Source organism: Cebus imitator, unplaced genomic scaffold (assembly GCF_001604975.1).
Source record: "Cebus imitator isolate Cc_AM_T3 unplaced genomic scaffold, Cebus_imitator-1.0 Scaffold100, whole genome shotgun sequence".
Taxonomy (NCBI): Eukaryota; Metazoa; Chordata; class Mammalia; order Primates; family Cebidae; genus Cebus; species Cebus imitator.
Genome location: NW_016107415.1, coordinates 3,111,819 through 3,138,054, shown reverse-complemented (window position 1 = coordinate 3,138,054; position 26,236 = coordinate 3,111,819). Strand labels below are relative to the sequence as shown.

The 26,236-nt window shown below is 41.8% G+C and overlaps 2 protein-coding genes across 9 annotated transcripts in view; one reads left to right on the top strand and one right to left on the bottom strand.

The window, feature by feature from the left end:
- Positions 1-26,236, bottom strand: part of CTNNA2 (catenin alpha 2) — a 1,139,443-nt gene that overhangs the window by 334,185 nt on the left and 779,022 nt on the right. Inside the window, exon 1 of one of the 6 annotated variants that reach the window (XM_037741393.1) lies at positions 15,393-15,573. The exons of the other annotated variants lie outside the window; for them this stretch is intronic. The gene's annotated coding sequence lies outside the window, so the exon portion shown is untranslated. Of the gene's footprint in view, positions 1-15,392; positions 15,574-26,236 lie in introns of those variants that run through there. 6 annotated transcript variants of the gene reach the window in all.
- On the top strand, positions 15,985-18,850 carry LRRTM1 (leucine rich repeat transmembrane neuronal 1). 3 transcript variants are annotated; one of them, XM_017536696.2, is made up of 2 exons: positions 15,985-16,565; positions 16,838-18,850. In XM_017536696.2, the coding sequence occupies exon 2, from the start codon at positions 16,897-16,899 to the stop codon at positions 18,463-18,465; it is 1,569 nt and encodes a 522-aa protein (XP_017392185.1). In that variant the 5' UTR covers positions 15,985-16,565; positions 16,838-16,896; the 3' UTR covers positions 18,466-18,850. The 3 variants fall into 3 exon arrangements, with proteins under 3 accessions (XP_017392185.1, XP_017392186.1, XP_037597323.1); XM_017536697.2 differs by having other exon boundaries at positions 16,482-16,569; XM_037741395.1 differs by lacking the exon at positions 15,985-16,565 and adding an exon at positions 16,641-16,721.

The following is a 26,236-nucleotide window of genomic DNA, read 5'->3' as shown; positions in this document are numbered from 1 at the left end:
TTTTCCTGGTTGTAGTTCATTTGCATACATTATATGAATTCATACAACACAAATTATTTTTAAATATGCTGTTCAATAAAAAAATAACATATTCAAGACAAATCAGTGGCTCTGACATACTTCTTTCACTTCATCGCAATGTACACTTCCGCCAGCATCTGTAATCTGTTCAATATGCACTGTATTAGGAGTATTCTGTTCTTACCAGTTAGGCCTCATCCAGAAACACCTCACCACCAGTCAAGCCTGGATCTTAATACTCTTTTCCCAGGGCATCACCCCCCATAGGAAATCTCCAAACCCTCTCAATGAAACCTCCAAAGCCTCTCAGATTTCCTTTTTTCTCCAGGAGGCCTTTCTGTTATAATCTACACACTATTTACTTGAAGGTTATCAAGTTCTTCCATGTTATATCCATTATACACTTTTCTTATTTCTTTCAGTCATTTTTACATGCGGGCATGTCAGAAAACATCACGTCAAAAAAGTTAGATCCAAATATCTGTGCTATCTAGCATATTTAAAAAACTTTAATAAATATTTGAATATGTGAACAAACATGAATACTGGCACGCTATGGTGGACTGATTTGCTTAACTGATTATCTATAGATATTCTTTTCCTTTGGCCCCCTTAAAGACATCATTGCCCTAATGAAATGTAGACATGCGTTTTAGATACACATTAAAACTCGTTCAACTTCAAAAAAAATTGAGGAACAATTGGACATATCTAAATATGTACTATATATTAAATAACATTAAATAATTGTCATCAATTTGCTAGACTGCACTGGCAGCATTGTGGTTATGTAAAAAAAAGCTTGTTAAAGTATATACATAAAATATTCAGAGGTAAAATATGAGATCTGCGATTTACTTTAAAAATGAGAATGCTAAAGTGGCAAGATATTAATCATTCTTAAGTCTAATATTAATAATTAAGTCTAAGTCTAATCAAGTAAATTTTTAAGGTTGCCCCTCTTCATTCCACACTTGATATTTAATAAGAAATGAAAGTAGGGGTTATATCTCCACATAGCAATCATTGGTTGGGGGGGTGAGTCCAAATGGTCTGTTCCTCACCCAATTACTCTGTGAGCCAAGCAGCTAACTATCTCACAATATAGAGAAAGTGAAGGCTCGCTCCTAGAGATATGTACAAGAGGTGCTGAAGTTAGAGGAGAAAAGCAGAGGTGGGTTAAACATTAAGGCTTTTTCTAGGATAGATCCCACTCTGGGGAAATGTGGTTATTTGGCCGAAGAAAGGGAGAAATGGCAATGCTATAAGCAGGTCTACTGTTTTAGTAGTCGTCCTTACAAAAGTGACAAAAGCAATAAAAATATCTCACAGCTGTAGAATGGATCTGTGAAACTAACTGCGTTATGTATCATCTCATGATTATTTTCTTAAAAGTTGTTCTATTAGGCAAGACTATTAATCCTATTTTACAGATGAAGAAATTTAGGTTCTAACAGTAACTTTACATTTATTTTTGTGGTGTTCAAAAATATTACATGGATGGAAAGTAATGTCCAGAATGAAGGCAATCGCTAAATGTCAGAATCAGAGCAAGATTATTCTGTAACATTCTTATTATTACTTTATAGCATTCCATTCCTCTCTTATCTGCTCCCAAAATAGATGGATAAAAAACCTTGCCTCATTTCCTACCAGCAGGCTGCAGGAAGAGACACTCTCACTTTTACAGAAAGGCTCAGTCCGTGAATGGCTACCGTCTTTATACAGAACATCAAATATTTCTGGAGGACTTTTGAATATGTCTTATTATAACCCTCCTGACACCACTTCATTTAGGTGGGTGGTAAATGCCATCTAGTTTACTTTATAAATCAAGAATTCTTATTACAGCTGGGATGGGGCACTAGGTGGGAATAGAATCAGGGTGAAAAGCAGCATTGTGGAATGGGAGACTCAGATACAGTCTCACTAGATTCACATCACCAAAGTCACAAAGTATTGCTTTTCATTTTCAGCCCTTGGAGATTTTAAAAGAGCAAAACCATCAAAGTAAACAGCACTTTGTTCTCCATGTTGGTTGAACAATATCCTGAGTAGTGTACTTGGAACTCAAAAAGATTTTTAAAGCCTTTGCAATGTTCACCACAACTATAGGAGAGATATACTGTTCACAATATTATGTAAAGAAACAAAACCTGTTCCGTTGCGGAGATGTGGCCAGTTTGGCAATATGCCAGTCTCATTTTGCTGAACAACTATTTAATTGTTTGAAATAACAACAACAAAACTGGTTGGTATACATTAGCCCTTGCTAGGTAATTATATTCCAAATTGTTAGACATCCTTCAAATATCAATTATATTGAAATTAGTCAATGAATTTGAATTCTTTTAGAAAATTATATTTTTCTAAAATGAGTACTTTCCAGTTTAGGGTTATTACTATCTGACCATAGTTAACCTGTGCACATGGTCAAGGAACTCAAGAGCACCATTTAAACAGAGCTGCAATCAGGCCAGGCTCCCATCTGTGATGGGGCTTGGTAAAGGTTCTCCCTTTGATAAAACCTTCTAAAGCCAGAGATAAACCCCCAGCATTGTATCTTTTTTAAATCACCAGTTACGGATTGTTCCAGCATAAACTAAACCCTCTTCCAGGAATATTCTGATACTGCCAGTGTTGACTGTCTATGTAAGGTGCAGCACCCTGAGAAGGCAGAAATAGAGAATTGGCTTACTAAGGGACTATATCTCTTGTCTATATTGCTCTATGGGCTTGGAAAGAATCCTAACCTAAGACTCTGTTTAAAGGCCCAACTTCACAAGGAAGGACCAATCTGATTTTTCAATAGTTTGTTTTTAAATTTACTCTGTCTCAGTCTATAAGCCAGGGACAATGTGACATTTCAGTTTGAAAGCCACCCACCACCTAAATAGGTTAAAAATAAATACCTTTGAAACAAGTTTTGTATCGCATGTTCCCTTCACTTTTCAGACCTTGTTATGTATTTTAGAATTCACAAATCCATGAACATCAGAGCTCAAAGGGGTCTTAGAAATTCTCAAACCCAACTCCCGTTCTATATGTAGAGAAGGAGTTTACCCCCCAAATTACTAGTAAGTGGCAAAACCCAAACCTAACCACAAATATCCCAACTCTATCTTCACTGCACCAGGAATATAACCTGGACTTTGCTCTTAATAAATTTCAACCAGAAGACATAAAGGAAAACAGGGGAGGAGGGCTACACAGAAACAAATACAGAGCAATTTAAGACAGTAAATTTAAATTCACTTAAATTGCTCTCTTAATTTTAGGTAAGTAACACCTCAAAGAAGAAGGGGATTAATATGGACTTCTGGGAGTATGCTTCTCCTACTAGTGAGTGAACTCTTCAAATAATAAACTATTATTTAAAATAGTTTGTATACCTTAGCATTTAGAACAGTTAAGAAAACAGATTACTCTGTACCCACTACATGATTGAGGAATGGATGGGTGAATATGTGGACATACAGATTTGTGGGTGGACAGGGGAATGGTCTGGAGTGAGAATGGGAACCCTTAGAAAGAAGGTGGAAATTAACAGGAGTCAGAATCTGAGTGACAATGCAGAGGGTAGAGAATTACTGAAATAGGCATTATTTATTTAGAGGTTCTTGAGAAAAACAACCTGCTTGAAGCAGAAGATGCTTACTAGGAAGTAGCAGATGATGCATCTGGACACTGCAGTACATCTGGGCATCATGAAGCTCATCATTGCCTATTCCCATGACTTCAATGAGTTATGTTTAGCTGGGTGTTGTAGTGGAGGGAGAGTTTGAGAAACTTGTTAATGAAGCCAGACTCCCACATACAAAGCGAGATTTCTGAATGTGTGTGGTTGTCGGTATTCTGTTCTGTTCTTTTTCCACGCAAACAGCAACAGATGGCAGAAGGGGGCAGAGAGAAGTGGGACTCCAGGAGGAAAGGTTGAATTGCCCCATCCCGCCTCATGCTGGGTCTAAACCTCGGGGGAAGGAAGATTTTAAAAGAGTCAGTTTGGCTTTTACTGAGTTAAAAAGTTGATTGGTATCCAGCCCTCTTAAATGTTCCATAAAAGGGTCTAGGGGATGCAGAAAAATCACTTTATATCATCAGTACCAGCTGTGTTAAGGCAAGCAGCTTAAGTTTACTGTGCCTTGATTTCCTTTTGTATATTCCAAAAGTGGTAGGATTTCATAGAATTCAGGTAAATAAATGGAATTAATATATAAAAGTGCTTTAATTTAGTGCCTAAGACAGAGTAATCAATTACTTTATAAGGTCTGGTGGAGTTTATGAGGATGCTGGTGAATGTTTGTTAACATTTATAAAAATGTGCAGGGATTCTTTAAAAAGCATATTTTGTGTTCAAAATTCTCCTTCCCATCTCTTCATTTCCCTCTCACTCACTTGGACATACTAACCATTTTATAGTCTCTTGGACCAGATTTGTCTTAGTCTCCAGGCCTTGGCACCTTCTGTTCTCTCTGCTTGGTATGTATCTCTCATGGCACTTTAAACGGCTGCCTCTTGCTCATTATTCAGGTTTCAACTCAAATACCACCACCTCAAGGAAGACTTGCCTAACCATAGGTAAAGCAGGTCCTGTCCTTCAGTTTCTCTCTTCCACATGATCCTATTTAATTTTCCCTTTATCACTACCTCAATTATCTTACTAATCTATTTGCTTACAAAGTTTCTCAGTTTTGTTCCCCACTGTATCCCCAGACCTAGAATATGCCTGCATATGTTAAGTACTCAAGATATATGTGTTAACTATGGATTGACAAGAACAGGCCCTCAAAGCATATACAGTTAAAAGAACGTCCGCTATAGCTTCAAAGAAGTTGTCCCATTTCGATAAGACAATATGGCGAGCAAACATCACACAAAACACCAGCATTTGATGTTAATGCAAAATTTCTTTTCCTCTCTCTTTCTGTTCAAACTTAAGGTAAAAGGCAAACTAGGGGAGACCAGCAGCCGGCACATGCCAGATGTGCTTAAATTGTGCTGTGCTGGTCTTCTTCATACATAAAATTTTTTTCTTTTCTTTTTTTTTTTTTTTGAGACAGAGTTTTGCTCTTGTTGCCCAGGCTGGAGTGCAGTGGTACAATCTTGGCTCAGCACAATACAATCTCCACCTCCCAGATTCAAGCGATTCTCCTGCCTCAGCCTCCTGAGTAGCTGGGATTACAGGTATGCACCACCATACCTGGCTGATTTTGTACTCTCAGTAGAGATGGATTTTCTCCAAGTTGGCCAAGCTGGTCTTGAACTCCCGACCTCAGGTGACCCACCTACCTTGATCTCCCAAAGTGCTGGGATTACAGGCATAAGCCACCATGCCTGGCCAATTGTATAAAATCTTAAAGAGTACCCGAGACTCAAATATGTTCTAAAGATATTTAAACTGTGGACTAAAGATTGGAGAATCAATCTTTGAACCTTTAGAAAATCAAGGTCTGGTTAAGTAATGGTTCAGAAATGTAAAAGGTCAGTTTCAGTATGTGCCTAGCTGTTTCTACTTCTTTAAAAATTACTCTAATATCTGAATGGTGCTGCCTGGTTAAATACAATATTTTAAAATATTTATATGCTGTCATCTTAATTTTTAAATTTCTATTTTTAAAAAGGCACAGGACAGTTGAGCATAAAATGTTATATCCTCTCTCTCTAGCTATTCACGCTGTGAAGCAGCCTGTTTTACTGTATAAACCTGTGTTTGTTCCGTTTCAATTGTGCAGAAGGAAACAGTTCTGGCACCTTTAAAAATCAAAGATCTATCACTCAACAAGAGAACATAGCATTTCTAAGAAAGGGAATTATGAGAAACAGCAAAAAGATACAGTGCTTCTAAAACCTTAGAGTGCTTATGAATCACTGGGAGATCTTGTAAAAATGTAGATTCTAATTTGTTACAGTAGGTCTTAGGTGGGGCCTGAGATTCTGCATTTCTAACAAGCTATAGATGATACCTGCACTGCTGATCCTCAGTGCTTATGGATGATGCTGTTAGGGTCATATGGCTTAAGAAATAAAAATCACTTTAGAGCATTTCATACTTACAGTTGTAATCATACTAAGCCACTACTGCTGCTGTACTTAATCTGAGAAAAACAACTATAATTCTTCCTGTCCCATCAATAGATGTAGTCTATTTCTCCACTCCTTGATTCAAGCTGACCATGTGATTGGCTTTAGTTAACAAACAGCAATTTTCCATATGGTAAGACTTGAAAAGTATTTGCGCACTGGGACTTCTCCTTTGCTTCTCCTTTGCTTCTCCTGGAACGCTTCAATCACCACCTGATTGCACCAGAGCTAGCTTACTGAAGGATGAGATAACACGCGGGAGTGAACTCAGGTACCCTAACCTAAAGTTAGTTGAGTCCCAGCCAATAGGCTGCCGATCGCCATCCCTGTGAGTAAAGCCATCCTGGATTGGCCGGTCTTCCACTAATTTTCCAGTTGATCATGCACACTTGAGCGAACACCACAGCTTTCAGTCAACCTGATCCACACAGAAGATATACTCAGCCAACACACATTGCCAGAAACTAAATAAAATGATTGTTGCTTAAACCGCCATGTTTTGGGATGTTTGTTGCTGTCTTTTTCATTTTGAATTTGCTTTTTATGTGGCCCCTAAAGTAGGAACAAATATCTAAAGAAGGAGTTGTTAAAAGTCTGAGTTAGTGGTGCACAATGCAATTTGTGCTTATGATTATTTTCCTCCTTTTCTTCAATCTATAGCATGTGATTTTTGCCCTGACATAATATAAATTGATATAGGTAGTTATTGCAACAGCATTTTAAGTATTTTCTGTTTTTATAATTCAACTTGCTTTTCTTTTATTTTACTATGTTGAGTGTTTCTGCTTAGAAGTTAAGTCACTTGCCCAGATCACACAGTTCTAAATGGCAGAACACTTTTCAGACTAATATAAAGTCAGAAATTTGAAAATGCTTTTCATAGTGTTATTAGATGTCTCAAATTCTTCTGCTAAAACGCAAATATAGATTTACCACTGAAGGACATGACCTCCAGCCATCACCTTGTTCCATGTTTGAGGAGGGAATATAAGGTCTATCTACAAAGGAACAATCTTACATTGATATGATATGCTAAAGACAAACCCTCTTCAGAAATGATACACTGAACATCAGCTAGTCATTGACATAGAGCTGTTAGGCAGACAGCATCATCCTTACACATTTCCTTTGCAGGTTCACTCATGGTCAGGCTTCGTCCCCCAGTGTTGGTGAACTTGAACATCTGATGTTCTCTCCAAATCTATCAGTCTCAACCATATTCTATCTTTTCCACAGCCACATGAAACCCATATTAATGACAGCCCATGGCCATGCCTATATATTAAAGGCTGCTTGCCATGGACTAGGGCAGTGTTTCTAATTTTACTAAACTGTCCCTCCTATTGAGGTGATCTCCACTTCTTCTCCTCTGTGCTATTCCTCCTTGCTGAGAATCATCACCGAGAGGCTCTGCAAACTGATATTCCTTAAGCTGAATACAGTCTACAATATCATTTGCTCACTAACAAAATTCAGTTGTAATGCATTAGAATGAGAATGCATTTAATCAAAATATGCACTTTGTACGTAACCCAAGGTCCTGTCATCCTCATCTAGCTGCTACCCCTGACATCACCTTATTGGACTGTGGAAACTTTTGAATGTGTATCAGCTGCTATTCTAATCTTTCTTTCTGGAATTTGCATCTACTGCCACCACTGTAACCACCAAGCACATTCCAGGGACTCCCTGATCCGTATGCCCATCTGTAATGTCTGCTGAGATCTGCAACTGCTCACTCCTGGTTCCAAGTGTGAGCTTGGCTGGCTTTTACATCCTACTCTTCTCTGTCTTCCTTCTCCCCTAAAGCAATCCATTCTATGGAAATAATCTTTCTTAGAAAGAGTCCCATTTAAAAGTTTGTCAATCCGCTGCAAAACTATTATTGCACCTAGCCTGCCCTGCCCATTTGTAATGTGAACATAGCCTGCACAGTATCTCACTTGGGAAGATATGGTAGTCTCCCAACTGCTCTCATTGCTTTCAGTATCCTTTCTCCTCCATTCATGTTCAAGGCAGTCATCAGAATTACATTCCTTGCACTCGCATTTTGGAAATCATATTTCAAGTTAAGAGTCTTTCCAATCTGGCTCTTAATTCACACTCTGGTCTCATCTTTTCTGACCCCCTTCTCCTGCATACCTGTGCTCCAGACATGGTATGCATCTCAAAAGTTTTTTTTTTTTTTTTTGCTCTCACAAACTTTGCCTGCTGACTGGAGTGGCTCCCTCCATCCATCCATATGGTCAGCTCATCTTCCTTTCCCCTACCTGGACTTGATCAATTAGCTAGAAAAATCTCTCCAACACAGCTCTTGTTGATGTCTCTGCCATAGCATGAATAATATTAGCTTGTTACTCGTCACCTCCACTGCAGAACTGCAAACCCAGAGGGTAGGGACCACATTTTATCAAACTCTGCCTCTCATTGGGCAAACTTCCATCTAAATTAAACAAAAAAGTAAGAACAGCAGCAAACATGTATGTTAAATAATTAAAAAGCCATTTTCAAGATTCTTGTTAGAGATTAAAAAGTGGTTTCTGAGAATGAGAGACATCTTGAATGAAGAGATAAATGGATCTAACTAGGCAGGTTAGTTTACCACCGAAGACCTGTTGCTTATGGATGGTAGGTGATTTTCTACAACTAATAGATCTGTCACAGAAGGCCACCCAAAATGGCATTCATCTGCGTTACTTCAAAAGTTTCAGCTTTGCTGGGTTAATAGTTTGTGCCTATATGTGAATGTAATATAGAGGTTTCTATATTTCAATTCCATAGGTTATTGATTAGGCAAGCATTCAAACTAGTTAATCAACTCAATTCAGTGAGTCTTTACACACCCAGAACTGTGCAGAATGCATTAAGAGAAAAGGAAGCATGTTTACTAGTGCTAGGTGGCAATCCTAATCTCTCTATATATCATCTCTCATATCTGATCTTCTTACTCCCTTTAAAGGTAGATATTAGAAGGTCCAAAAAGCAGAGAGAGTAATATGTCTGTTCTTAGAGAGTTTCATTTTATCTGTGAGGGCAAAATTTCCAACATCTGTAAAATTCTATAGAACAAGATAATTAAGCGTCAAGGAATATCAGAGACAGAACTTACTATGGAATGAAATTGTTTATTTATGGCTAGGATGAGAAGGTGAGATTTGCTAATATCAAGTAGAAGAACTGTAGTTGTCTAGGTATCCCCCATCATTGATTAAAATTATGACATAAAACAGGTTCCTGTACCACCAGTCTTCTATAATGCTTGAAATCTCAATCTTGGAATCATTTCTTGGTAAGGTGATAGCCAGTTTAAAGTCAAATGCACATATAAACTGCAATTAAATAAGTTTGCAAAGCTGTCTGGTTTTGCGTTAACAGAAATCCCAAATAAATGGCTGAAACCATGAAAAACAAGATTTCTTACAACAGAGACTGCGAGATTGAGATTTCTTATGAGTGTGAATCACGAACAACAGAACAAAGCCTTGTGCATTTCACGAATGCATGTAAATACTTTTACCCCCATAGAGCATTTTAAGTAATGCTGGATTAATCCATTTTTGGACATCAACAGCTTTGCGAAAATAATCTAGCTGGCCAGCTACTTAATAAGATTCAGGAATTAAATTCTCATAAACTCCGGAAGGAATCTTCAAGGCCCCAAGCCAGCCCTCTTTCTGAAGTGGGAATTGCCTCCACAGCATGGAATGACAAAATGGCTGTGAGGAGGAAGGATGTTTCCCAGGTATCATGAACAAAGGCAGACAGAAATACCAGTTGGGGCCCCAGCCAGATGAAGGAGAGGGGCCCAAAACATGTTTTAATTTATGGTGTCATGGGGTTTCTCAAGGCAAAGATAAAACAACAAAGAGCTATTGAGGATGAAAAATATAAAATCTTTCAGGATGACAATTTGGCATTACATAATAATAGTTTTTTTAAAGTCCTCATCCTTTGAACAACAATTCCACTTCTAGACTAAACATTTAAAGACATGGATGCTTATATGTTCAGAGGTATAAGGATATTAATCACAGTATATTTTATAATGACTAAAACCAGAAACAGCCCGGCCACGGTGGCTCATGCGTGTAATCCCAGCACTTTGGGAGGCCAAGGTGGGTCGATCATGAGGTCAGGAGTTTGAGACCAGTCTGACCAACATGGTGAAACTTTGTCTTTACTAAAAATACAAAAAAAATTAGCCAGGCATGGTGGTGCACACCTGTAATCCTAGCTACTCGGGAGGCTGAGGCAGGAGAATCACTTGAATCCAGGGAGCGGAGATTGCAGTGAGCCGAGATTGGATCATTGCACTCCAGCCTGGGTGACAGAGTGAGACTCCGTCTCAAAACCAAAACAAAACCAAACCAAACCCAGAAACAACCTAATTAATAAATAAGAGCAGACAAATTCTAAAAGAATGTATACTTGAAATTTAATAGTTTATCTCTGGTGATTGAAATTTAGGTGACGTCACCTTCATTTAATTTTTGTCCCTTCTGTGATTCTCCATTATATTTTTCAGAATAAAGTATCCATGAGAAGTACGCACATGCTATGGTAGCAGACTGGCAGTGATAAGTAAACTGAGGAGTAACGTAAGAGAGCTCTGTTAACATCAAAGCTTTTCCCAGAGACAACACTAATGCACCTCCAGCTTACCTCCCCTCCCTTGTCCCTGCTGTCTTGACTTCCAAAATTGTATGTGTGAAGGGGCAACATGTTGGGCTGCCCTATGGGATCAATTGCCATGCAACTCTGCCTGCCTTGGAAGACTGCAATCAAAGCCTTATGCCAGATGTCAGAGCACCATTATCTCCTAAGGTAACATGGGAAGAAACTAGCTGAAAGATACCTAAAGCTAGCACCTATGAAGGCTCTACACCGCCTGCTATACCAATTACAAAATCAAACTTTAAGAGCTTTGCTAAGTGCTCAGGCCTGTGATACACATAGACCTTGCAATCTAAGTGTTTGAAATCAAACAGGAGAGAGAACACATGATTTAGAAAGTTTTATTTTTTTGGACCCAATTCTACTAGTGATTCCCCAAAGGTGGGCAATCACTTAATATTTCTTCCCCTTCAGTTTCTCAATTATAAAACTAGGGAATCAATGATACCTGAGTTTTTATCTCAGGTTAAAATTTGCAAATATTCCAATAATGCATCTAAAATATAATGAATTACCTGGGACTAATGGTTAAATGCAGATTTGATTCCATAGGTCTGGGGAGAGGCCTGAGAGTTTACATCTCTAACAACTCCAAGGTTGTGGTCCCAGGCCTACGCTTTTGAGTGCCAAACTCTAATATACATGATCTCATTTAATTCCCCCAAATATCCTCTAATATAGCTCTCCTTAGCCTTATTTCACTGACCCAGAAGTGACTTGTGTCTAGGGTTACACCGATTAAAAAGTGGCAAAGCAGGAATCTCAACAAGGTCTTTTTACTTGTCATTTCCAAGATGTTTAATGTCCCTTTCAGTTTTAAAATGCTATAATTAGAAATTATTGCCACATTCATATAAAGTGAACAGAATCACAAGATTGATAAAGATAAGCTGCTAATGAAGTTCAGAAGAAGGGATTGCTTTATATAGGGCAGGGGCCTGGGAGTCAATGAAGAAATCACAGAGGAGATTTGCCATCAGCCTTGAAGGATAGTTAGAATGAAGGTAAGTTAAGATGGAGAGAATGTAAAAAAATAGGTAAGCATAACATGGCATGATCAGAGCATATGCCAGTATAGACAAAACCTGTGAGGAGGGCAGGACAGGCCTCATGAATTTTCTTTTCTTTTTTTTCTTTTCTTTTTTTTTTTTTGAGACACAGTTTTGCTCTGTCGCCCAAACTGGAGTGCAGTGGCATGATCTCGGCTCACCGTGACCACCCTTTGCCAGGTTCAAGCGATTCTCCTCATTCATAGAACATGACAGTTAGTTGCTTATTGCTATCCATGTTACTACTTTGTTTTAAGAGTTGGATAAAGTTTGATGAGTAGAATGACCTCTCTTTCTAATTTGCTTCTCCCAAGTGGATCTCCTGAGAACAGCTTTGGGACCCCCAACCTCAGGCTCTCCATGCATCTCTTGAGGCGTTCTGTAAAATGCCAGCTGTATGGTATGTGCCCACAGAAACAACAAGTTAATTCTCTCTTTTTGAAATTGTGACTCCCACTCTCCCCCAGTTCTTCTAAAGGTTTCCTTTTAAAGAAAAGCCATGGTTCACTGCCACTGAAAATCAAAGACAACAGCATAAAGGTCAAGGTCCAGGCTGGTGCTAGCGATGACAGAACATTAAAATAATCACTCAAATTTCCTTCCTTGAAAATTGACAAAGACTACTAATGGAAAGCCAGTCCCGAGGATGCAGACTCATTTCAGAATTTTTGCACTTGTAGCTCTTCGTTCAAAAATTATTCTGATTAAAATGAATGGGAAGTGTTGAGATAAAACAGGAGACGTAATGACATACCAAAAAAATAAAATTGTATGTGCCTCCCCCATTCCATGACATAACATAGAGTACCTACAAAAACAGGTGGGCTTATTAGGCAAAGGCTAATTTACAAGGTTGAAAAGAAAAGGAATTAATCGATTCTTCACTCCATCAAGCTTTACTTCTGGCCTAACTACACCAAGTTTGCTCCACCAGCTCCTCTCTTCTACCTCCCCTTAGTTCCAGATTATGTTTGGTCATCAGATTCATAACTCATGTACCCCAGACTTCCTTCCCATTTGCTGAATCCATATTTTCAAGATTCTTATATTTTCTTACCCCAAACTGGAGGTCTGGCCTCATGTTGGCATGATGACTTGGGATGGTGTTCTTGATGCCCAACTTTCAGTACTAGACTTGCAGCTATAGCAGTTCAGCTAGATGAGTTCAGGTTCCTTCCCCAGACAAACATGGAAAACGTCAAGCGTATATTCAAAGCATATAAAGTAACTCTTATCCAATATACAGCATTTAAGAAGTTTGCCAACTGAAATATATGGTCACTGTAGAAGAAGAGACTGATCCAGTACACATAATAGCCACATTATAACCTGATAAATCAGATATTCTCAAAAGACTTGTAAAGAGATACAAGAGAACAAACAGGAGGAATGGGAAGACTTTAGGTGAGCTTTTCTTTCTTTTTTTTCCCTTTTTAGTTCATTGGACACTTAGAGGCATGAAATTAAAACTCGTGAAAAACATATCGACTTGCTGTGGTGACTTAAAAGTTGTCGTTTCTCTACTCAACTTTGCTGAAACACTTGATTCATGTTGTTCTTATTTAACCTAATTTGCATTGATTTAATCAGGGCTGGTATGCTTTAAATACATAATAAATTGGAATTCTGCAACTTAGATGACTTAGAATAGCTAAATTTCAATAAAGCTCATTTCAATCTGTTAATGTATACGGTTCTGCCAAGGGGTTTAAAACTAGAAAAGATGAAAACTTACCACATTAAAGGTGGGAAAGGCTTAAAGATACTATATAGATGAAACGATTTGCAGGATAATAATGCAAAAGGCAATATGTGTGTGTGTGTGTGTGTGTGTGTGTGTGTGTGTGTATGTGTATATATATATAATTTATTTTAATTACAGCCTAGGAGCATCTTCTAAGTTCTGAGTAGCACACTTAGAAGAAAACTCACATATAAATCAGTGAATTTAATTTTATTTCCTTTCTTTCTTGCCAACACTCAACTCTTCTGCCTCGCTGTACCAGCTCTACAAATCAAGTGACATCCAAAGTGGGACCTCTTCTTGCCCATTTGGCAGCCTCTGTCACCACTTTGCCAAGCAACCTGCATTAGGAGGATTTTTTTCCCCCCTAGCAGCCCTGGGGATTGGGTGGCGCATACTCACAGTTCTCGCTGAATGGCTGGCGGCTGTTTAACTCTGCCTGCGCCTGCTCAACACCCCTCCCCCACCTCCCAAGCCTTTAGCGTTTATGGCTCAATCAGCTGGCCTGCTGTCAGGAATAATTGTCTTGGCAAGAGGTGAAACCACTTGATGGTGAATTTGTCTGTCTGTTAAAGTGTTCCGCAGCACCTTGGAGGTGCCAGGATGAAACCTGCAAATGCCCAATCCAGAATTAGGTAAGTAACAAGAGTGACAGAGAGGCAACCATCAAGAATGGCAAATAAATAAATTGCACTTTGAGGAGGAATAGTAAAAAAAANAAAAAAAAAAAAAAAAAAAAAAAAAAAAAAAGAGGAAGAAGAAGAAAGAAAGAAAACCATCTGTGCGTCTGTGCCAGCTACAAGCTGTATGACCTTGGATAAACTGTGATGTCTCTTGGCCTCAGTTTCGTCACGTGCAAAATTAAGGGGGTTGATTTTCCAATGTCTCTTCTAACTCCTAAGACAGCATGTGATGTCTAGGACATTTCAGATTTGTGCTCCTTCCAATTAAATGATACATCTCAGAGATGAATGACCAGGACAGAGCTCAGATGAATACAAAATGGAATGATTCATGCCCCTGTTCATATGACTTTTCCTGAAAAGTACCACCAGTCTTTGGTGACTTTGATTCCATTGGTTGATCTCTTCGGCTTAGATGCTAAGGACCAATCCAGTTACTTGTCCAGTCTGTCTACCCAGGCTCTGGTAATCCACCCTCATTCCTATCAAAGTAAGCGCGACTACAGATAATGCCCACTTATTTTGAGTTCCTTAGAGGCAGAAATGATAGGAATTCAAAGAGCGGAGCTGGAGACTCACATTTGACTCTCCCTCTCATCTCCCTGGGCATCTTTGTCAAGAAGGAAGTGTTACCCACACTCACTTCCCACAGGCTTTCTCAGCCATCTTAAGGATTTTGTTTAAACAGATGACCAACTGACCCTCTCCAGGTCAGACTCTCTCCATACCAGTTAGCACAAGGTGTTGTGTGTGGGGGGTGGGAGGTGGATGGGGAGCTCATTGCAAGGACTCCTATCTGTAAATGATTGTGAATAGAAAATAATGAGGCAAAGGTTTCTCTTCACACTTAGAGGAAAAAGTGGCACAATTTAATACAGTCTCAAAGCTTAATTACGGATGTGTGTATGGAGATGGGTAGGCTTCATTATGGCTTAAACTACCATATCCCCACACATTCACAGTCTTCTGGAGTGGAGTTCACTGCAGGGCCCAGTAATCACCATGAACAGCACAAGTCAGGGTTAGCCCTCCCCATGTCAGACAGCAGAATCGTTCTTTAATCCATCCTGTACCCCATAGATATCTGTGGAGCCTGATGAAGCCCCGCGGGGATCTCAGTCTCCCTGTACACAGACATACCTTTTTGCCACACTGGATCTCACACCACAGGGGCTGGGATGGCTTCCCAAACTAGGTGGGTTTGTAAAGCATTTCCCCCATCCACCTCAAAAAAAGTGCTGGCTGACTGCAGAATTCCAGTGCCCGCAAGGGGGGAAAAAAAAAAAAAAAAAAAAAAAAAAAAAAAAAAAAAACCCTTAGCCAAGCCCCAAATCATTGCCCTCCTGTGTCTTCTCTCAAGTTGCTTTTCTAAAGCAAAGGACCAAATGTTGATTTCTCTACAGATTCCTACGTATCTCTTACACGTAGACAGTTTTAAAGGGGAAAAGAATATATCCCCAAAAGGGAAGGGGGGAGAGCACAGACTATTTCAGTTTCCCACTTGGAAATATCTTGTCGCGGATGATGCTACCCCTACCTCCACCTCCCTCCCCCCTCCTTTTTTCTTTTTTTGAAATATGGACAAAAAAGCTGAAAGTGTTTTCCGTTTCATCAAAGAACATATATTACTTTAGTGGTTCGGTAAAATGTTGGTTTTATGCCCACCCCTTTTCAATCTGCCCATGTCTGAGGTGCTCGGGAAAGACGCACAATCGTGAGCAGCTTACGACACTCAGTGAGCAGTAGGTGCCTGTGCAAGCTCGCGCCGCACACTGCCTGCTGGAGGGAAGGAGCCCGGGCGCCGCTCGCCGCTCCCCGCGCCGCCGCCCGCACCTCCCCGCCGCCCGCCGCCCGCAAAGCATGAGCGAGCCCGCTCTCTGCAGCTGCCCGGGGCGCGAATGGCAGGCTGTCTCCGCGGAGTAAAAGGTGGCGCCGGTCAGTGGTCGTCTCCAATGACGGACATTAACCAGACTGTCAAATCCTGGGGAGTCGCGAGCCCCGAGTTTGGAGTTTTTTCCCCCACAACGTCACAGTCCGAACTGCAGAGGGAAAGGAAGGCGGCAGGAAGGCGAAGCCCGGGCTCCGGCACGTAGTTGGGAAACTTGCGGGTCCTAGAAGTCGCCTCCCCGCCTCGCCGGCTGCCCTTGCAGCCCCGAGCCGAGCAGCAAAGTGAGACATTGTGCGCCTGCCAGATCCGCCGGCCGCGGACCGGGGCTGCCTCGGAAACACAGAGGGGTCTTCTCTCGCCCTGCATATAATTAGCCTGCACACAAAGGGAGCAGCTGAATGGAGGTTGTCACTCTCTGGAAAAGGGTGGGTAAGACACTTTTTAATTAAATTCTTTCCCGAAGATTTTTTTTTTCCTCCCTTTTCTTTACTGCAGCATCTAACATGGACCAAATCACCATCTCTTTGATCTTTCCGTGGCTGTGAACTTTCTATGCTGCCCAGCTTTCTGCATGCTTAGAGGTGAACGTGTGGTTTTGGGGAGGGGGGTCCTTCTTTATTTCTATGTATTTATTTGATTTTTTGCCCTTTTCTCCCCCTCCCCCGCTCCCCCTCCCTCGGAATAAAATATGATGTAGATTTCTGACCGAGCGCTTCCAATGGACATTCTCCAGTCTCTCTGGAAAGATTCTCGCTAATGGATTTCCTGCTGCTCGGTCTCTGTCTATACTGGCTGCTGAGGAGGCCCTCGGGGGTGGTCTTGTGTCTGCTGGGGGCCTGCTTTCAGATGCTGCCCGCCGCCCCCAGCGGGTGCCCGCAGCTGTGCCGGTGCGAGGGGCGGCTGCTGTACTGCGAGGCGCTCAACCTCACCGAGGCGCCCCACAACCTGTCCGGCCTGCTGGGCTTGTCCCTGCGCTACAACAGCCTCTCGGAGCTGCGCGCCGGCCAGTTCACAGGGTTAATGCAGCTCACGTGGCTCTATCTGGATCACAATCACATCTGCTCCGTGCAGGGGGACGCCTTTCAGAAACTGCGCCGAGTTAAGGAACTCACGCTGAGTTCCAACCAGATCACCCAACTGCCCAACACCACCTTCCGGCCCATGCCCAATCTGCGCAGCGTGGACCTCTCGTACAACAAGCTGCAGGCGCTCGCGCCCGACCTCTTCCACGGGCTGCGGAAGCTCACCACGCTGCATATGCGGGCCAACGCCATCCAGTTTGTGCCCGTGCGCATCTTCCAGGACTGCCGCAGCCTCAAGTTTCTCGACATCGGATACAATCAGCTCAAGAGTCTGGCGCGCAACTCTTTCGCTGGCTTGTTTAAGCTCACTGAGCTGCACCTCGAGCACAACGACTTGGTCAAGGTGAACTTCGCCCACTTCCCGCGCCTCATCTCTCTACACTCGCTCTGCCTGCGGAGGAACAAGGTGGCCATTGTGGTCAGCTCTCTGGACTGGGTTTGGAACCTGGAGAAAATGGACTTGTCTGGCAACGAGATCGAGTACATGGAGCCCCATGTATTTGAGACCGTGCCGCAGCTGCAGTCCCTGCAGCTGGACTCCAACCGCCTCACCTACATCGAGCCCCGGATCCTCAACTCTTGGAAGTCTCTGACAAGCATCACCCTGGCCGGGAACCTGTGGGACTGCGGGCGCAACGTGTGTGCCCTAGCCTCGTGGCTCAGCAACTTCCAGGGGCGCTACGATGGCAACTTGCAGTGCGCCAGCCCGGAGTACGCACAGGGCGAGGACGTCCTGGACGCGGTGTACGCCTTCCACCTGTGCGAGGATGGGGCCGAGCCTACCAGCGGCCACCTGCTCTCGGCCGTCACTAACCGCAGTGATCTGGGGCCCCCTGCCAGCTCGGCCACCACACTCGCGGACGGCGGGGAGGGGCAGCACGACGGCACATTTGAGCCTGCCACCGTGGCTCTCCCCGGCGGCGAGCACGCCGAGAATGCCGTGCAGATCCACAAAGTGGTCACGGGCACCATGGCCCTCATCTTCTCCTTCCTCATAGTGGTCCTGGTGCTCTACGTGTCCTGGAAGTGTTTCCCAGCCAGCCTCAGGCAGCTCAGACAGTGCTTTGTCACGCAGCGCAGGAAGCAAAAGCAGAAACAGACCATGCATCAGATGGCTGCCATGTCTGCCCAGGAATACTACGTTGATTACAAACCGAACCACATTGAGGGAGCCCTGGTGATCATCAACGAGTATGGTTCGTGTACCTGCCACCAGCAGCCCGCGAGGGAATGCGAGGTGTGATTGTCCCAGTGGCTCTCAACCCATGCGCTACCAAATACGCCTGGGCAGCCCGGACGGGCGGCGGGCACCAGGCTGGGGTCTCCTTGTCTGTGCTCTGATATGCTCCTTGACTGAAACTTTAAGGGGATCTCTCCCAGAGACTTGACATTTTAGCTTTATTGTGTCTTAAAAACAAAAACGAAATAAAACACAACAACAACAACAACAAACCCACCCCACAACCTTCAGGACAGTCTATCTTAAATTTCATATGAGAACTCCTTCCTCCCTTTGAAGATCTGTCCATATTCAGGAATCTGAGAGTGTAAAAAAGGTACCAATCATTGATTTTTTTTTTTTTTTGTAAACTAAAATGTTTAAAATAAAATAGCATTTACAGTTTTTACAGACTGGTGTAACCTAAATGAATTGTTAACTATGTTACAAGAAAAGCAACAGTTAAAATCTGGGGGAGGTGGGGTGCAGAGGGGAGTTGTCCAGAGGCCAGAGGGAAGATCCAGGAGCAAAGTAGTCAGATTCAATTTGAAATTTTAAAGAAGGGCAAACAAAGCTTATTAGATTAATGATTTATGTTAATATACTCCACGTGAGTAAGGACTGGAAAAAAGAAAAAGAGCAGGACCCTTTATATTATTGGGGCAGAGACAGTGCAATCTAACCACCTTCAGGCAAGTGAGAGGTGGACTGAGGACTGGGCATCATTGCTCAGCCTTTAAGGCAGAGAGCATTGCAAATGGCTTTTAAAAGGCAGTGCCAGACAGTGTAACCAGTGTAACCTTAACATAACCATCTTTCAAATCAGATCAGAATCTCATCCCCAAATACCACCTGTTCTTAATTCTCCTGAGTCTTTGATTCACCAGACACAGTAGCATTTGTGCCCTTCCCATACCCTCCTGTGTTAAAGGGAACCCCTCAGCTCACTGCTGGCTGAGGGTAAGCAGGCGGAATCCCGATGTTCAGGGCTGAAAGCTGTGCTTCTGGAGCACATTGCTAAGACTGCAGCAAGCTTAGGCTCCCATCAGTGACAGCACATTCCTAGTTTCTATGGGGAATGAGGAGAAAAGCCTACCTCAGGATGAATGCCTGCAGGGTAATGACTTGTAGCAAGAGACTTCAGGGGCAGAGGTGACAGAGCTGTGATGGGGGTGGAAAGAGTGGGAGAAGATAATCATTTGATCCTGTGTTTGCATATTTCTGAGATGGGAATAATTTGTTAGCCCGGGACAAAAAAAAAGCTGCCTCTTCTCAGATTGCCCTTTTGTATAATGCTTGCTTTCCCTGTTTCTTTCTTTTTTTCTTTTTTCTGTGTCTGGATTGATGATTGCTCCTTCTCACCTCTCATAGGTTTCCAGGTCCATCATTAAGATTTCAGTTTCTGTTGAACTAAGGGTGAGGAGGTAGTGGCAATGGCAGTGGGTGGGTACAGAGAAGGGAAGGGGAAGGCTGTGTGCATTGGACGGAGGGGGTCCTTCATCAGATGACAATTTAAGCAAATGTATGATTGAAATAAACTGTCGTGAATGACAGGCACTGAAAACTGAACCAATGCAGCTCATGTCCCAAAGTCTTTCTCTTCCTTCTCTAACTGATACTAAAGACTTACATCTTTCTGTTTTTATTTTTCCTTTTTTAAGAGTGAAGCCCAAATAACAGGAAGAGGGATGAGGGGTGGAGAACCACACACTACCATCCCCCAAAATGCAAATCCCTCCAGCTGCCAACCTTAGGAGGCAAAATCAGCTTTTTGAAATGCAGAATGGCATCACCAGAAGGTTTCCTTAAGCTAAGGGTTGGTGGTAGGTTTCTTTTCTACCTATGGAGAAACCAGTATGCCTAAAAATAGTGCTTCTAAGAGTCTCTTTCTTTCAAGAGAAATATTTTGCAAATGTCTTTTAAGATGTTAAGCCCTGGGAGACAGCTTCCTACACACACACACACACACACACACACACACACACACACACACACCACCCTAGCTCATTTTTCCTGACCAGGAAGCTTCATCTTGCTTTATTTATAAATAAAACATGACAGTATAGCACACATCATGCACATAAAACCCATTCAGACTGTTAGTGTTCTGGAAGAGTGGTGCTTTGTTTGATAACTTTGAGGAGGGGGTTTTGGATTTAGACTAAGCATAATCATTTGGGTCTGCCTTTCTAAATAGCATATCACTCCGAGAGCAGGGGTAGCAGGAACAAGGTTCTCTCAGGGATGCACTTCACCTCTATATTTAAACCCTACTAAAGCGACCTCCTCTAGAAGACAGCATACCTTTTTTAGGAGAAAAAAAAAATGTAGCAACTGAAGGAGAGCTCCTTGGATTCCGTGAACTTAACCATCTCATAGGAAGGCTACAGGAATCCAGCGCCTAAAGCTGCTCTGGCTTGGTGCATTAAAGAGCTGTGTGGGTGTGCTTATAGGGAAAGCTTCCAGAAGCAAAACCTTCCTGGCAAGCATCAGAACCACAGGTCCCCTCCTACCCTCTAGAAATCTGAATCTTGGAAACTGTAGTTTATCTCCTATCCCCAAGACAATTTTATCTTTCACTCTTCTTGTTTCAAGGTGGACATAAGAAAGGGAGAGAATAATCATGCTTTGTTTTATGCTACTCCCACCACCCTGCCCATGACTAAGTATCATGTATGTAGAAGATCTTAAGTCTGTGCACATTTCATGAAGAACCATTGGAAAGAGGAATCAGCAATCTGGGAGCTTAAGAGAAAATGATGACCATAGGAAGCTATGTTCTTACTTGGTGTGCGTGTGTCTGTATGTTTCTGTGTTGTGTGTCTTTGCAGGCAAGCAAATGTTTTCTACACAAACAGGAATTTAGCTCACATCATTTCATGCCCATGTGCCTCTAGCTCTGGAGAATGGTGGGGGGGAGGGGGTGGGGGGGAACGGTAAGAATAAGGGAAAGCGGTAGTTTTAACTAAGGTTTTGTAACACTTGAAACCTTTTCTTTCTCAAATTAATTAATCTTTAAGCTTCAAGAAACTTGCTCTGACCCCTCTAAGCAAACTACTAAGCATTTAAAAGAGAATCTAATTTTTAAAGGTGTAGCACCTATTTTTTTATTCTTCCCACAGAGGGTGCTAATCTCATTATCCTGTGTTATCTGAAAAGAACTTAAGGCCACACTTCACGTCTCATCCTGGGCATTGTGATGGATTGACCCTCCATTTGCAGTACCTTCCCAGCTGATTAAAGTTCAGCAGTGGTATTGAGGTTTTTCGAATATTTATATAGAAAAAAAGTCATTTCACATGACAAATGACACTCTCACACCAGTCTTAGCCCTAGTAGTTTTTTAGGTTGGACCAGAGGAAGCAGGTTAAATGAGACCTGTCGTTTGCTTCACCCAGAAAGAAAAGGCAGTCCCTGATGCTCAGATCTTAGCCTTGCCATTAATAGTTGAGACCACCTACCCCACAATGCAGCCCACACTCCCAAGACTGCAAAGTTACCATCACAAAGAAAAGGTTATACCAGTAAAAGGAAATAGTCTTTTAAACCATTTAAAAATATTCTTCTGAGCTCATCAAAGTATAAGAGTGCCCTACCTTTTCTCTCTGCCTTCAAGAAGGCAGACATTTGGTATGACTTAGCATCAACAACACATTTGTGAATACGTGTAAGTCATTAGAGGGGCAAATGCCACTTGTTATTCCTCCCAAGTCTTCCAAGCAACTACACACAGACCTCTCATAGCATTAGGGGTCACCTGTGTTTCTGGCTTATTTTAGTCAACTTGTCAGCAAGTTTGATGCCTGGTCTATCTGACATGTCCCAGTAGAAGAGGACATTGATGGATCACGTGAGATGATAAAAGGAACGTACATACCCTTCTCACAGAGAAAATTATCAAAGAATTAAAAATTATATCTGTTTTGGAGCAAGAAGATCATAATGTTTCAGGGTAGTCAACATAAATATCAATTATCTCCTCTAGATGAGTGGTAATGTTAGTTGATTTGGGTCAGCCATTGACAGAATGTCAAATAACAAGGAATTCGCTAGAATATGACCATTAAATAGGCTTCTGAAATATATTTTGAGAGAGGTTTAGGGATTTACGCACACACTCTTACCTCTCAATCTATTTCTGTATATGTAACAGCACACACACAAACATGCACACCTATATGTGTGTGTCTATGTATATGTCTATAAAACCATATACAACCACACACATACATATATAACCACACACACACACACACACACACACATGCAGGCAGGTGGCCACATTATGTAATTAGTGGCCTTCTGTCACTAATTACGCTAATACTTTCTCCTTGATAATCAAACTTTTATTCAGGAAATGATCTGATAAAATCTGTGACGGTTAATACATAATGGATTGATACGGCTGGTGGTATTTTCAGGCATTAGTTAATGAGTAGGTAGATGCTTTGCAGGCTGGGGAGCTTTCGGGCTCCTTATGCCATGGCAGAGTGTAACCTTCTGTCTAGTGGAAAGAGCCAGCAAATGAGAATATATTTTTTTGAGGATTTTCCACCTCAGGGTTAAGATACATACTTTTTCAATAAGGAATGCTCTATTTTTTTTTTTTTTCTTTTCTGGGATTCAGGAGGCAAAATTCTTACTTCTGATTGGGCGTCATCTCCTGGCTTTGCTCAACTGAACACAATTTCTGAAACTCTTTGGTTTTTTACTCAAAGCAAAGGTCCTGGCTATTGTATTCTTACAGTTTAGACAAAGATATAAATGAGATGGAGAAATAACATTTACTGAGCAGTCCCTGGTATGGTGCCTCTACCTAGATCATAGTAAGTGAGGGAGCTGCTAGCAACTTATCTTCACATGAAGAACCCGAGGCTTACAGAGGTCAAGTACACTGTGCAAAGCCAACCAGCTAGGGATTGGGAGCACTGTGATGTGTTAATTGGCTTGGTAGTCTTTCACTACTCCCTGTTTCTTTATTCCTTGAATGGTTGCCCCTCCACTTCTGCACCTAGCAAAGAACCTGGAACTAGATTGGGAACAGGAGACATGGTCAACACATTCTTGTTGAATGCCATGGGCACAATGCCCCAATCCAGGAATTCTGACCATGACTTGTTTGCTCTGGTGACTGGTAATTGGGCAATGCAGGGCTTTGCTAACAGAGGAGACTTCTCCAGGTTCCAGGGGAAGAAATGGCCAGTACATTCAGTTCAACCTCTTAACATAGGATTTTGGACTCGGAGAGAGTAAGGTGTAGACATCCATATGTTATTGTCAGGGATTTATCTGCATTTCTTCCTTGGTGATTAAATGGATCACGTGTCCATGGTATGGTTCTCAACCAGGGGCAGATTTGCCACCTAGTGGACATTTACGTGTTTGTGTCTGGAGACACTTTTAATGTTTATGCATGGGTAAGGTGGTGCTGCCGGTATCCAGGGGGTAGAAGTCTGGATACTGTGAAATATCCTACAAGCATGGACATCGCCCACATCAAATAATTATTTGACCTGAAATGTCAAGAGTGCTGAAGATGAAAAACGCTGCTGCATGATGGAAAGTAATGGTGCTGAGTTACCTAGACCTATTCCCTTTAAGTCTTTCTCTTGCCAGGTATCTGGAAATCTAAATTAAAAGCCCTCAGATTAGTTGATAATCAGCAAAAGGGCCTATAGTTAACACATGCTTCTCAAAGAACATATGGCAAAACTTAAATTAACTAGGACAAAGCTAGTCAGAACCCTCAATTGACCCACTTTTTCTTTGGCACTACCTCATTTAGGAAACAGGAGAAAAAAAATTAAGTGAACAGCAGAGATTTAATTAACAAGAAGGAAAATGAGAAACTTGATATTCCTTCTAGGAGGGGTTCTGCAGTCTGAACAAATCCAATCCACGAGCCTGTGCCTTCTTCTTTCCCAACCAAAACTGTAATGTATCTGAGGTGGTGATGAACTTCTATTTTAAAAATCAGTGTGCTAAAAAATAAACGCTTAAGGGGATGGATACCTCATTATCCATGATGTGATTATTATACATTGCATGCCTCTATCAAAATATCTCACCTACCTCATAAATATATGCATCTACTATGTACCCACAATAATTAAAAATAAACTAAATACAAATAAGCTAGAAAAAAATCAGTGTGCTCAGTCTAGTAAGTAGGGTGGACATATTTAGGGAAATGATCTCAGACCTTAGAAACAGGATAGTCTAGAGATACAAGAATTTTAAACTGAAATTCAGCTGGGGCCAGACAGGCAACACAGATGAGTGAGGTTCATGGGCAGGTGACATCATAAGTAACTAGAGAATTCACGTAAAAGAATAGAATTTACATTTGACTGGTTCTGTTTAGTCAGAACATTTCTGCAGGGCAGGTCAAGTGAGCTCTGGAAGAAATAGGGTCTAGAAGTCAAGAGTCATGGTCTTTAGACAGAGTACTGCCATTCACATGCCTGGGATCATGTTACTCATCTTACTGCAACTGGTCTCTGTCTCTACTTTTAGAAGGATTCATTTAGGGATTCTCTAAGAACCTTTCCAGTTTGGGGCTTCTATTTTACCATTTTTTTGTCACCACAATAAAGCATGAAACAAAAGTGGTTTTCATGAGAGTGTCACTTAACCAGAAAATTAAAATTCCCCTGAATTTTTATTCCTCCAGACATTCTGATTCATCAAGCTTGCCTGAATATGAATGAGCAGACAGAGGTTTAAAAAAATTCACTGAGAGTCAGGGGCTTCAGAGAGGTAGGTGGACATGCTGGAAAACGCAGGCATGTGTGGGTGAGAAAACTGGGTTTTTAGAATGGGCAGGAAGAGATGAAAGGGAATCCTGGAGAGGACACACACGCACTCACCTGCACATGAGACCTGAGACACAGCGATGTGCTGTGAAGTACACACACACACACACACACACACACAGCCTAGGATTGCTACTAGGTAGGGGTAGGGAAGAAGAAGAGAAAGATATTTGTTCAGGAGGCTCAAAATAATGTACTACATTGTAAGTGGCCACAATGGATATTAGGAGTTGAGAGCCTTTTCTAATAAAATGGGGTGTGGGAGGGGAAAGAAAAAGACAGGAAGAGAGATTGAGAAGAAGAAAAGGCAAGGTGGGGGAAGGAGATGAGAGGAGAAGAGAGAGAACAAAACACAACAGAAAGAAAAAAGAAAAAGAGAGTAAAAAGAGAGACTTTCAAGATCTGTGTTTTATGCTGCCCAAGTTACTGTAAGTAGCTGTGATTATACTGACTCCTCAGTCCTTTTCAATTCTGGTCTACCCTAAAGCTATTTGTTTGTTCTCAATGCAATGTTGCAAAGTGATTTTCCCTCGTGTTATGGGAAGAAAGAATTCATTCTCTAGCTGCATCTTCTTTCTCTATTGCTCAGCTAGGACAGTGCTTGTCAACCCTGGCTGCACAGTGGAACCACGGGGGAGCCTCAGTAAATACTGATTTCTGGGCCCCACCCTTGAGAGATTGTGAGTTAACTGGTCAGGGGTGTGGCCTTGGTGAGAAGAATTTTTTTTTTTAAGCTTCCTAGGTGATTCCAAAGTTCAGCCAAGCCTGAGAAGCACTGAACTAGCGGGTCCCCTACTCACAGCATGTACAGCTCAGTAATCTACAAGATCCAAAAGTCTCACTGCAGCTCTTTAAAAATACTGATGGGCTGGTGCCTGGCCTCCATGGGATTAGGTTACATGGGCTACACGGCAGGGAGAAGGGAGCCACCTTCTTACCTCCCTGCCATTGACTCCATCTGGTGGCACTGGTAGAAAAAA

Excerpts from the sequence above, each read along its gene's own strand:
- LRRTM1 (XM_017536696.2), top strand. The coding sequence starts at position 16,897 with ATGGATTTCCTGCTGCTCGGTCTCTGTCTATACTGGCTGCTGAGGAGG.